At 43.5% G+C, this 13687-nt stretch overlaps 1 protein-coding gene across 5 annotated transcripts in view; it reads right to left on the bottom strand.

Annotated features, from left to right (window-relative positions):
* RIN3 (Ras and Rab interactor 3) overlaps positions 1–13687 on the bottom strand; it is a 59606-nt gene that overhangs the window by 39850 nt on the left and 6069 nt on the right. For 2 of the 5 annotated variants that reach the window (XM_048947866.1, XM_048947869.1), the window contains exons 2-3: positions 3970–4156; positions 642–756 (exon numbers count right to left, since the gene is read on the bottom strand). In XM_048947866.1, coding sequence (XP_048803823.1) covers positions 642–756; positions 3970–4156 — 302 coding nt within the window. The other 3 variants (XM_048947865.1, XM_048947867.1, XM_048947868.1) reach the window with 3 other exon arrangements.

The following is a 13687-nucleotide window of genomic DNA, read 5'->3' as shown; positions in this document are numbered from 1 at the left end:
CACATTCCGCCAGTATTGCACAGCCACTTCCACCAAGGGCTGCACCAGCTGAGCCAGCCTGTGATCTGGGTTCATCCTTGCTTGCTCATGGCAAATGTGGCTGTCTCACTGGGAGCAGCACTGCTATCACCATGCCCGAGACCCAGCCACATCCCAGAAACAGCAAGTCACTGAGAATTGTTTAAGAGAAACAGTTTAAGAGCGGCCAACTGTTACACAGAACTGTATGAGGTGTGTGAACAGCAAAAGTAGCAAATGTTGGACAGCTGGCAGTCAATGATCTGGTGGCAGAAATAGAGATAGTGGCTGAGTTAACAGGGCTCAGCCTGTCAGAGCCTTACACTGTGCTCAGGAATTCCATCTGGTGAAAGGCAGCTCCTTGTTGGATCAAAGCACTCACCTGGGAGTGCTTTACTTTCCTGTCACATGTCTGTAAATGATAATACAAGTTGCAGAACTGCAGGGGAGCTGAGGTAAAGTGACTGCAGGAAATAGTAACCAAACTACACTGTGGAATCAAGATCTGCTTACTGTCACAAGAACAAACTGAGCACTTGCAAGTGAGACTACATAAATGCTGGTGTTCACAAGAGGATTCTGTGCAATAACCAGAGCGAGAGAAAAGACTGTGAAGAACTTACTTGACTTTTCTTCTTTAATGTTGTACTCCAGCACCCCAGGAGCATCACCTTGAACAGGCATGCGGACCACAAGGACCATGTTGTTTGCATTACCGTCTTTCCTAACCAAGAACATCTGAAAAGGGGGAAAAGAAATCAAGCTTAGCTACATTAAATGTGCTTCTGAACATTATTTAAGGTCACTGACAAAGAAATTCTTTATCAGTTCAACCTGTTTTTGAATGGTCTTAGTTTTGTTCCTCTTGGTCAAACTTTACATTACAAAAAATAACATCTCAAAGGACATTTTGTCCAGAAGAAATTCAGAGCTGCCAAGGAACCAGCAAAATTTCTATGCATTGCCAATGTCCTACTTAAGCCCAAGGCAAACTCTTTCACCAATGGAACAATATAAAGCTGCACTCCCAATTTGTCAAGTGATACTCCTCATGTAAGTGCCCTTAACCACAAGAATTCCTAGAATGTCCTGGTTGATGTCCAAAGCAAGGAAGTCAATTTTACATTGAGAGGGAAAGGATTTAAGTGTGGAGCACAAGGCCAAAGATTCTGGTAATCACAGTGTCCCATAGCAGACTTTTATCATGAGTACAGAAGATCATCCCAGCTGGCATGGGACCCAGCCTCTGGGTCCTGTCTTGTCCAGTCCTCTGGGTGAAGCTACGAGGCCAGACCAGGTGCTTAAGTTTTCCCAGGGCAGAATTTTGCACACTTGTCTTTGTTGTATTTTGTAAATTTCCTGCCAGCTCCAGCCTTGCAGTTTGCTTGTGTGCCTCTGGAGGGTAGCACCCCTATGGGACCAGTGAAATAATGGCAATGAAGAAAAAAAGAAAAAATAAATAAAAGGAAGAAAGAAGAAAGAGAAACAAAGAAGAAAATAAAAAGCAGAAGAGAAGAAAAAAAGAAGAAAGAATAAAATAAGAGAAAGAGAAAAGGAGAAAAAAAAAGTAAAGAAAAGGAAAAAAGCAACAAAGAAAAAAGAAATAAGAAAGAAAAGAGAAAAGGAAAAAGGGAAAAAAGAGTGAAAGGGAAGAAGGGGGGAGGAAGGGGGAAAGAAACATATCTTATTCTTTGCACTGCATGAGCTCCCAAACTGTGTTTCTAATTAGAGCTCACTGTCAAGGATATATTTAGCTTGTACCTTGAAACTGTAGATACAAAGTAATCTGTATCCTTATCTGTCCTATGATAGTAGCTTGCAGAAGAAAGGAGTCAAAGCACTTTAATTAAAATGGAATTAAAAATTGGGCTAATTCTAGAGTCTGCATATTAATATTAGAAATAAGTTTGAGTTGATAAAATGATTAATCAATTATAACACATGGGAAATCTTCCAAGAATACACTAATTTCTTGAAAGAGGAATTAAAAAAGAACTTGTCTTGAAGCTGAGACCTTTCTCTGCATGTCTTCCAGTCATAAGAGCATCTCATGTCTCTTTGAAACAACCATGCCAAACACACAGACTTGATGCAGCTTTGCAACTTCGTACAGTGCTATGCTCTTGGCCTATGATATTCCTAAGAGTTTGAGCCTCAGGCTCAGGTCCACTGACAGCGCAGAGAAAATCCAAATAAATGCACAACAAATAGGTGCATGACTGAGGCATAGCTATTTCTAATGCTGGGCAGCTTCTACCTTCTAGATAGCAGAATTTCTGCAGTGAGGAGCCATAGAGGCTCTCCTTTCCCTGGATCTTATCACCTGTGTGGTAGAAAAGCCTCTCTAGCACACTTCAAGAGACTATCATGGCTTTGGGTCTTAGCATGATCTCATGTCACTTTAGTCAAGTGTTTCATTTGAAATTAAAGGAGAGAAGTGAAACTTGGAAATGAATCACTTCTGTTTTCTGATCATTGAGCCTGGTTGCTATGGCTCCAAAGGCTAAAATTGGACCATGGATGCTAAGATGAGAGGAAGGTGGGCTTTACTAAGCTGTACAACCCTGCTGCCCTGATCAGCACTGGAACACCAATGAGCCTCTTCCATTTTCACTGGGAGAGGTATGGAGCTGGTTCAGCTTCAGGTGTGCTGTGGGGAGCAGACAGGAGAGCCAAGACAGCACCAGCACATGGTGTCCAGTGCAGGTGACAGGCTATGCTGCTGCGGTGTCATCTGCCTGTGCAGAGCCACAGTCAAAGTCATGCTGGAGGAAGGTTTGAGGAAGTGCAGCCAGGTGCCGGGGTGTACCAGGCCCAGCATTGCCACCTGGGCAAGGACAGGGATTGTCCTGCTCAGCTCTGCTGCGGTGCAGCCTCACTTTGAGCACTGTGTGCATGTCTGGACTGCAACATAAGGACATAGAAGAATCAGAGGCTGTCCAAAGGAGGGCTAAGAAAATGGTAAAAGGTCTGGAGGGCAAGATGTACATGAAGAACACCTGAGTTCCAGTGGTTTGTTCAGCCCAAAGAAGAGAATGAGAGGCAGCCTATTCCTTGCAGGGAGCAGATTATTAGAATAGCTTGTACCTTGAAACTGTAGATACAAACCTTCCAGCATGATTCCTAACTGCTTGCTTGCTGATACTCTCATCTACTACACCCCTTAAAGACCTCCTGCATTCCTGATGGCTTCACACACAAGCAAAGGCAGCTCTTCCTGTTCCTTCTCTCTACTTCCCTGAGTCTGAGCTACAACTGAGCAGTCACAGTCCTCTTGCACTCCTTCCACAGTTAATTCTAGTGGGATTAATTCTGGGGACAGAGGTTAGTGAAGAACACTTCTTTCTACCCACTCTGTGCCAGGCCAACATCCACTCCAAAAATCTCAAGATCTTGGAGATCTTTATGGCTTTCCTCAATCCTCATTCAGTCTTGACTGGGAAGCTTTCCCTTTTGCAAAGTAAGACTCTTCCTTTCCTCCCTCCCCCCCCTCTGTCCGTCCGTCCCTCCCTCCCTTCCTTTCTTTCTTCCTTCCTTTCTTTCTTTTTCTTTCCTTCTTTCCTTCTTTCTTAATGTAAACCATTTATTCTTAACATTTCTATCTAGAAATAAAATGTAAGCAGAGCTGTGGGTTAAGGCCAGAGGAGAGGATGTCTGCAGACAAGTGAAGGAAAAGCCAGGCATGGGTACCTAGTTTTATGGTGAACAGGATAGCACGTGGTTTCATGGAGATGCCAAGTAAATAAAAGGAAGCATAATTTCTTGCTCCCTAACGGCACTAAGTTGATCTTGTGACACAGTAAGTGGTTAAAGTATCAAAAAGTAGTGGAAACAGAGAGTGTAAATTGCTAAATATTTCTGCTTCCACATGAAAAGGAGCACTGCTCCCCTAACCAGCTCCTCCAGGGGCAGGAAATGTGGTCATCTGAAATGAAACCACTTTGGACTTACCCCTGCTGCTTCGTTGCCAAGAATCGCCGCAGCTCTTTCCTGGTTCATGTTCAGCTGAAGCCAGACAGGGCAGGTCTTGATAAGTTTATCAAGGATGCTGACTCCTGACAGCGAGAGGCAGTTTCGTAGGGAAGTAGCCTGACTGAGATGTGTCTCTTTCCCCTCTTCGCTGGTATCGCTGCTGGGGCTGGAACAGAGAAAGGGAGACCCTCGTAAAAGAAGAATTGCAGATGGAAAACTCTGGGGGAGAAAGGACTACAAACATAAACACACAGATACCACACAAATACGCACAGGGCACTTAACATCCAGAGAGCACCTTGAGGGGCATCAGACAAAAGATGTCTCGTTTTGATAGACGCAGACTGGGCACGGGGCAGACAGCCCCGACAGACAGATAAGCCCGTCTTAATGAATACAGCCTCAAGCTAGTGATGCACGCTGCCTTTCAGACCACAGGCTTGCAGAGCGCTTTCTGCTGCGATCTGTGGGTTTCAGCTCATCTGCATGCCTCGTCTGAGCAAGGTACCGGCAGCTCTCGCTTTCTGGCAGCCCTGCTCTGCTCACAGCCAGGCTGCCTTCAGGTAATCTGCAAAAAGGCAGACCAAGATTCTATCTCATTGAATCAGCAGCGAGCGCTCCCTGCTTGCATTGCTGAGGCTGTGCTGGTCAGAACGGCTGGTGGCTACAGAGATGGATGTGTCCCTGCCACTTATTCTCAGCTATGTGCAAGACATAAGAATACTGAAATTTCACTGTTGAGAACATTAAAGATGTGGGATGTCCTGTGCTTTAGGTTTCTGTTCTGAACAGAGAGGCAAGGAGTTAATTCAGTTTTCAGTCCCTATGGTTTAATGGCAAAATGACATAAAATGCTGATTTCTAACACAGATTTCCACAAAGTATTTATACATGTGCTTATCACTGCAGTCAGCAGAACTACTGTCAGGTCTGGTCTTAAGATTTTGGCTAGATGAGGCTGTAGATTCATGCATATAGGCTCATCATTTATGTAATTAATTGATTTTGAAAGTAAAGAAAATGGAGAAAACATACACATAGTAACATGTTTTCTGCGCCAATTTTGCTGCTTATATGCAAGAGCTGGAAAGAGCAGGACTCTCACTTTTGATTTGCTGTTATTTCAAGACTTATTCATGTTCCTTTTTTTTTTTTTTTTTTTTAAATTAAGATACAGATCTTAAAGTAGTACATTTAAAATGAGGTCAGACTTGAACTACTGAAAGAGTTCCTTCAAAGGCTCAATGTACCACAGCATGCTTATCCCAAAATATACTTTTTATAAAAATAGCCTTTAAATCCCAAAACCAACGTCAAATAGGTGAGGAAATTTCCTTTATATATGATAGAACATGATTTTAAACAATATAATCTGAGCAAGCAGTAAAAGGAGGAGAGCTTTCAGAAGGAAACTTGTTTTGCCTCTTGCTTTTCTTACAGTACAAACTAAAGGAAACATCAAGTAACCATACAAAATAAGCATGTTAGATGGCATTCATACTTGGTAATGGGTAAGAAGTAACAAGCTGAAGGAAAACAAAGGTGAGATACAGAGAAATGCTCCATAAATTTGTTATAGAAAGCTGCTCCCTATATTAGTCACCCAATTGTGAAGCTGGTCATGCCAATGATCTGTGAAACCCAGGGCAGAAGGAAGCTGGTGCTGGTAATGCCCTGCTATGTCAGCAGGAGATGACATGCATTGCACCAGCTCTAGTGATGCTGAACTTCATTACTCTTTAATCATGTAATGGAAAAGGACCAGCAAAGCACCAATACTCAGGAATACCATCATCTGGTGGGAACTGAGGGTATCAGCAGAGGCTGTGTAATAACCCAGAGCAGCTCAGACTTGGACATGAGCTCACACATGGCCTTCCCCATGGGAAAACCCAGCCCTGATGTGGGCAAAGGCACCCACACCCCTATCAAGCGCATGGGCTTGTTGGGGTCCTGCTCACAGCACCAGCATGGTCTTGGCAGCCAAAACAACAGACCTGAGGCTGCACATAGGGCTCATCATCTAAGTGTTAGAGAACAGATGAAAAACAAAATCATTCCAGACTCAACATATAGAAAGAAAGTTGAATGGTCAGAAAAATATTTGTGTTAATACATTGCATGGTTTGAGTTTGGGGATTTTCAGTGCAGATAATTAAAGGTGGTAGATGAGGCTTTTTGGCAGAACAGGAACTCGGCCTTCTGGGGACCCTCAGGGAGGAGAGTCCTTTTTAGGGGGGAATCTGGCCTTCAGAATCCAGCCCAGCAATGAAGTAAGGATGTAGGCTGTGATACCTGTGCAGGAACATCCCACCAAAATGGAGGCTGTAACAAAAGGGAAAGTAAAAGGAGTAATTAATGGAGTCATTAAAACAGAGAAATGTTGGGCTAGATGCTTCCTGACAGTGAGTTAAAACAGATGATGGATAAGTTCCCAAGAGAAGGAAGAGAGAAATGCATTGCCCAGGTCTCTTAAAACCAGTGCTTAGAGCACTAGCAAACACTCTGTAGAGCCAAATCTTGTGCTGATTAAGAAATGGGAGTGAGTGACTGAACAGACCTTTTTCAGCTGTAATGCTGTGACCCCAGACACACCAGTTGATGCAGTTACAGCACCAGACTTCTTTCCCGAGTACAGCTGTCACAAAGATCCAGATGCCAGGCTGTGGGAGTGCTTAATCCACCAATTTAATCTGGCTCTGTGGTAGTTCTGCTAGCTGCAGAGAGAAGAGGGAGCATGGGCAGCTCCCAGGTTCTTGCTGTGCTGCCAACTGAAGGGATTTGTGGGGCTGTTGCAGTGAGCAGCCAGCTTTTGCTTATTTCTCTCACTCAGATTTCACTCGTTGGATTATTTCTAGGCTCACAGTTTCAAGAAATAACACAGTTTGTGGCTAACTCCCTCTTTCTTCTCCTACCTTGCCCAGGAAGCCCTTTGACTGAGAAAGGTGCTGGCTTCTGTTACAGATGACGTAAAGCTGACCCTAGTGCTGCCCACTTTTCATTCCTTTTTTGAGTTCTTACTGCAAAATATTTTGAAATCTTGTAGCCACTCTGCAAAATGAACTCAGCTGGGACACAGGAAACTGTGTGTTGCATACAGATTGGCAACACAGATCAACTAATTGCACAGTGATTATATGCACACACCTGCCTCAGTTTGGCAGAAGGAATCAGGTTGCTGGGTTCTAAGTAATCATAATGACAATGGTGATTTGAATTACTGCACAGTGACTATGCACTGAAATGATGACACCATCATGGCTCATTGTTTTAGAAATTCAGAACCACACTTGCCAGCTGAATAATCCTAGAAATCATCAGAATTGCAAGGGGATACATTTCACCAAATATCATGCAGATCTGCGCATGACTTTGCAAAGGACTTCGGAGAAAATTGCTGATGCTTCTGGCACCAAAGTCTTCCTGGCTGCACTGTGTAGGCCTGGTCACTCTGCACTGCCCAGGGGCAGCTGCAAGGCACAGCTGTGTGCAATAGCAGTGAGAGCTGTCAGATGAGCTAGGTCACAGTTTCCATCCATGCAGATGTATGGAATACATTCACTTATGTGGAAACTGCAAGTGCAGCAACACTCTTTGCAAGGAACACAGGAGCTGAAGGAGGAATTTCCTGAAGCAAACACACCAGGCATGGTGGAAGCAGACAGACAGCACTGGTAATTCCTGTGGCTGAAAGAGAGAGCTGGGAGCAGGAAACTTCATGGAAAGTATCAGATGATGGTGCTGAGATTACACAACTAAAAATACTGAGAGAAAACTCACAGCCCCATTTTATACCGTGTGTCATAGCCAACCCAGCTGGACTCAGTTACAGAGCTCTGCACCACTGGTGATAGAAACAGATTACTGTATTCCTTTATTTTATAGTCTCCTTCATTCTGAAAAAGGTATGAAGTTCTGTACCTAGCCCATCAGAGAAGGAATAGTCAGTTAGAAGCAGCAAGAAAGTGCATTAAGGTTTCCTTAGCTAGACCCATGCTACGTACACTGCTACCCATTCTTGGTTTAATATTACTAGGTTAAACAGAATCATTAATATTCCTTATTCTGACAATTGTGAATTCGTGTGCTGCTACTTTCAGTTTACTGAGGAGGGAGGAAAATTATGCAGTGCTCAAGATAACAGACATAAATCTTTATTTTACTTCTATCTTAGATGTGGTCATTTATCAGTGCCTTCCCTTCATTCTCATAAGGCAGCCAATCTTTGCTTCTGTGATCAGTTTAGATTAAAGTAACCCAAAATGGAGGAGAGAGATTCATTTAGTTTGTTTAATTTATGGGCCTAGCCTAGGTGACCTTGCTTAATTTTTTACCTACTTCCCAAAAGCTGACAGAATGGAGGTCAGGATCCAATGTAGAACTTCTTGAGATATTTTGTCACAAAACAGAGTACTGAGAAAATGAGAGGGCCAAAAAGTGACCCATGGAAAGTCCCACAGCACAATAACTAATCTTATCCACTAAATGCTGACATTCAGACTTCACTAACATTTTTTTCACAAAAGAACCAGAAGACCAGGCACATGTCAAACAAACAAACAGAAAAAAACAATGCACAACACAATGAAACGGCCAAAAAGCAGCGAGAGAGGAAAGTTCCTGAGCTGACTGCCACTCTCCAGTTAAAAAAAAAAAAAAAAAAAAAAAAAAAAAAGTTTCCTATTAGGTTGGCAATAGACAAAGAAAAGATATAGGCAGGTAAGCAAATGACAGGAGGTTCCTGCATTGCATAGTTCTAAAAATTGGATAATGGAAGTGACGAGATGCTCAGTGTGTCCTGTGAAGTAGGCTTTGCTCCATACCTTGCAGAGCACCATGTCACCAGTCCACCTTGGTATTGCCTGCGTAGCTCAGGAAGCAGTGCTTCTCAAACTGTGGTCTGCGGACAGCCTGTGGTTGGCAGAGCACTTCCTCTTGCTCACTGCTCTCCTTGTTTCCACTCCAGCTTTTATGTCCACTCTTCATTTGTTTGGTCTCTGATCCAAAGCTGATGCCCTGCATATCCCAACCTCCCCACTCAGCCCACAAAGAGCCTTGCTTAATAGCCACAGCAGCAGCTATTCCAGCTGCCAAAAGGTGAAAGGTGTGGTAAACCCCCTCAAAGTTCAGCAATCATCTCTGTTCCCCACTTACTTCTTTTTCTGATACTAACACCCTCAAGTTCAGCAGTGAAGGTTTGCACCTTGCAATTAAAGACTCACTTATGTAAACTCTTCATTACCCACCAGGGATTTCCCAGCTGCTCACCTCTGTGAAGGCCAGCACACACAGATTGCAGGCATCCCCCATCCTCCAGCTGGATCCCACCTGGACTCAAGTCCTAGCCTGTCTGAGAGCTTTGCTGGTGGGCACAGAGGGATCAGGTGTGGAAGAGCTCACTTGATGTTAAACCACTGGGCACAGAAATCAATAGAAGTGTTCACAAAAATGAGAAGTACTGCTGTGCTTCATGGGTGAGCAGCGTAACCACTGATGTACAGGTGGAAGTAATAGATGTATCAAACTATCAGGTACATGCAGCCACAACAAAGCAGTGGCAATATCCCTGTCAGGGCCGCTGGTTTGGCTCCATCAACGGCCTTGTTTTGCTGGAGCCTTATAAGGAGGAGGGAGGTGTCCATAAATGCTTGTTAAGTTACTGGTTTTGCTATGTTTCCTAAGTCCTTAGGTCTGCCTCTCCATTGCAAACACAGATTATGAAGGTATGTGTGTATATCAGAAGGAACTGCATGTTCACAAGAAAGCCAAACAAAAGGTGAATGAGTTCACATAACTGCCAGCACCCAGCTCAGCTCTACTAGCAAACCAGCAGTCCCTCACTGACAGCCATGATGTGGGCAGGAACAAGATAAATGCAAGCATAAAAATTCCCTAAAGGAAGAGGCCTTTCAAAACCCTTATTTTCCTCAGCCCAGCTGTTTCCTGCATTCAAGAATGTAGAAATGAACACAGATGGCATATGGTGCATGTGAGCATCACCAGGAGCTTGGGCAGACATATTCTACTGATGTAACATGCGTTGTACTTCACTCGCTAATTTTACTGTTTTCTTTATGTAACCTTGCACACACAAACTTTTGCATTCAAAAACTTGTCTCAAAATATCATCTGTCTTTCTCTTCAGTAAAAACACACATTCCAGCCTTAGCAAATTACCCTTGTACAAGGTTTACTGGCCTTCTCCTTAATAACAGCAGACAGTGGCTGTCTTAAAGATAAGTTCTTCTTCTACCCTGTATTTGTAATCAGAACTCTTGGGTTATTTGTCTTTTGCCTGTTTCAAACCCAAATAATTCTCTTAGGAATTTCATCGTATCAGCAAACCTGAAGAATGAAGGATAATTTGTGGTTCTGCAAGGCACTTTTGCTGCAAAGAAGTGAACTTCTGAAATGCAGGCCTAGCCAGAAAACATTTCTGCCAAGGCCAAAGAAGCCAAAGAAAGCAAGTTTTCTAAGGAAAGTAATTGCTGGAGAATTCTGCTTTAACTTCCCTGGAAAGGTTTGAGAGGCGCAGAAATAAACAGAAATAAATGTTTGGAAGAAATGATTCCCTAAGGTGTACGATTAAAATAAAATCAGCAACCTTTTCCACTCTGTGGTGTCAGAAGGGCCCAGCTAAGACACCACCTGGACAGGTGAATTTTTTCCATACCTTTCAGATGTGCTGGAAGCTTCAAGAACCCCCTCTTTGGCTGCAGAGCCTTGGCTATTGATGGAGGTTTCACCTCGCTCTTTCCCAGCTCATCGAGCCAAGAAGGAAGAGGGGAACAAAAACCCTGGGAATGTTTTCTTCGTATTGCATTCAAAGAGGGGAAAGGGAAATGGAAAACAAAGGAGACTTCATGAAGAATATATTGTAACATGGCTTACATAAAACCCTTCTGTTTTAAACGCTACATATAAAAAAAAGTTGCATGACTAGTCAGAGAGAAAAAACCTCTAGTCAAAGTATTAAAAGTTATACAATATTATAAATGCCGTAAGATAGTTATAAAAGCAACGGCTTTCCTCATCTTGTGAGTGGATTTAGTGTAGACATGTGAGACATTTGAGCAGTCTTCCCCTCCTCCTAGGAAAGACCTGCAAATGTTCATCTCAGGCATAATTTGCAACTGGCAATGGCCATTTCATCGAGGGAAATAAATCCACTGAATTTTCATCATTTCAAGGAGCAGAGCAAAGGCCTTCAGAGGTGCGAGGCTGGTGCTCTTCTTGTTGAGTTAAAGGGCTTCAAACCAGTCAATCAGTCACCTGAACACAAATATTCATATTTTGGTTAATATTTCCTTCCAGCATCAATGTGAATGCATTTAAACACCTGGTGCTGTTTGTAAAACAAAAATCTAAATCTATGGACATACTCTTTATCATCACTTATCCTTACTCCAGCACTTTCTTACTCCACATGTTTAATTTTGATTAGGCACTGGAAAATAGTATTTATTTCTTGCTTTGTGATCTGACAGGATCTCTGCCTGTATTCACGCTGAGGTGAAATTAGAGATTGGTTTCTCCAAAGGAAAAAGATAAAGAAGAAAACAGCTTGTTGGGATATTTCAGGAGTGTAGAAAGGTGGTGAGAGATGCTGGTGTCCCTGTGCAAAGATGGGAGTTCTGGTTTGCTGGGCTAAGCTGAGTGATGTGCCTGCAGATGGGCATGGCCCTCATTATCATGTGCTGATGGGAAACCTGGGACTATTAGGACTTGCTGGAGCAGGTGTCAGACACTGCCAGCTGTCTCTGAGGCAGCTTGGAGCTCAGCATGTGACTACAAAACCTGCCAGGCAGTAAGGAAGTCTTATCAGCTCCCACAGTCCCAGTTAAGTCATTGACAGGACCTCAAACTTGTTCTAACAGTGTTTACAGTCACTTGACCATCAGGGCTGGGACGTAAATAGACCATGACCAAGACATGCATTCACAGCAGTTAAAGACTGTTGCGGTAATTATGTCCTCCTCAAAACATCCATGCTGTGGCCGCTCTCCCCTCCCAGCTGCCATTCACGTCTGACATGAGGGGTGTGGGTCCTTGTGCTAGGCACAGCTCTCTGACCAGCTCTCTGCCTTTTGTCTGGAGAGGTTAGCAACAAGATCCAGTCAAGAAGTATCTTGTCAGAGAAAGTATTAGGATGGGAGTTCAGTACAGAGCTCCTCAAAATGCCCTATGTTACATGTTCGTCCTCCGGACAGGGAGCAAAGGAATCCAAAGCCAACCTCTTTCTTGTCTGCTGATTCAGCAGGAGAAGCTCTGAGCTTTGCAAGGTGTCTGTTATTTAGCATGGAGCACTGTGAGTGACAGGTTCCTTGGAGAGAACTCAAGGGAAAACAAAGGAAAGAGAGAAGAGAGAAAAGAATTCTTGGCAAGCAAGATGAAAGGTTGGGCTAGGTCCCAGGCTGTCATTTAGCCAAATATGTGGGACAACCTTCTTTTGCCTACAAGTCTGCTAGCAATTTGCAGATCAGTGTTGCAGGTAGCCAGCAGAACTGTCAGTCTCTAGGCACTGCTATTTTTTGGTCTCCGTTTCCTTGGTGAAGTTTCCCAAGCAGCACACAACTTAATCCAGCTCATGAGGGGCAGTGACTGCTTCTTGTTCTGCCAAAAGTTGCCTTTCTCCAGAGGACCACAGGAGGAGGGTACCTGAGCCATGCAGATTCCCTATATTTGGCAAGGTTTCCCCAGCATCCAAAAAGCTGAATGTATATTGTTGTTTTTAACAAAACACTTGAAATTCCCCAGTAATTCCTTATTCTTGCAAAAGCAAGTAGAAAGTACCAATTAACGTGGTCAGGGGATTATTTCAAGTAGCAAGACAGGTCTTTCAACCCCACCAGAAGTAACATTGCCTCACAGACCCCGAGGAATTAGAGAGCAAATACCAGCAGCCTGAACCCTTGCAGGACCAGATCTGAGCCAGAATTGCAGTCCTGACTCAGAGAACAACTCTCAGGGCATGGTTTCATGTTCCTCCAAACCCAGGGTAATGGCAGGACATTGCTGAAGGTGCAGTCCCCTGACCCCACTTGGACATATTCCCATCACTTCACTTTTGTTGCTCCACTTGCCTCAGATTGAGAGGCAAGGATATTGGTTCAGCATCCTAACCCAGCAGAAAACACCCACCAAAAAGAAAAGGCTTCCTGAGAATTGGATTCTGCTTCTGGCCTTACCCCAAAACATAAAGGATGGTCTGGGGAAAGGCCAGGGGTTAAATGCTTAACAAGAATCCAGGGAACTGGGCTACAGAGTGACTAAATCAGCTCATGCCTCAGTTTCCCTTCCTTCAGTAGCTGTAGTGAATATCTATCTTTGAATGGTTGCTGAGAGGATTAACATCTAGGAAACACCCAGTTTGTACAGCATAAACTCTCTTTGTACGTACAAGTGCTTTATGTTAATCTTACATTGTCATTACAATTATTGAAAATATTTTGCCCATTTTAAAGATATCAGTAACGCAGAAAGCAGAAATCCTTTACTCAGACATAAATACACTCCCTGTTCAGCTGAATGGTGATGGAAAGTTTGGGAAAGGCACACTGCAATGTGTATGCATACATTCATCTGTTTGAAAAGAGCTACATTCTTTAGCATTCCCTGGCTCGCGTACATCTAATAGAATAACTATTTAGGAAAATGTGACTAACAGAACCAGCTATGCAGTGTTCACATCTGCTAA

This window comes from Lagopus muta, chromosome 6, assembly GCF_023343835.1.
Source record: "Lagopus muta isolate bLagMut1 chromosome 6, bLagMut1 primary, whole genome shotgun sequence".
Classification (NCBI taxonomy): Eukaryota; Metazoa; Chordata; class Aves; order Galliformes; family Phasianidae; genus Lagopus; species Lagopus muta.
The sequence above is the reverse complement of the archived record's forward strand: the minus strand, read 5'-3'. Positions and strand labels throughout refer to the sequence as shown.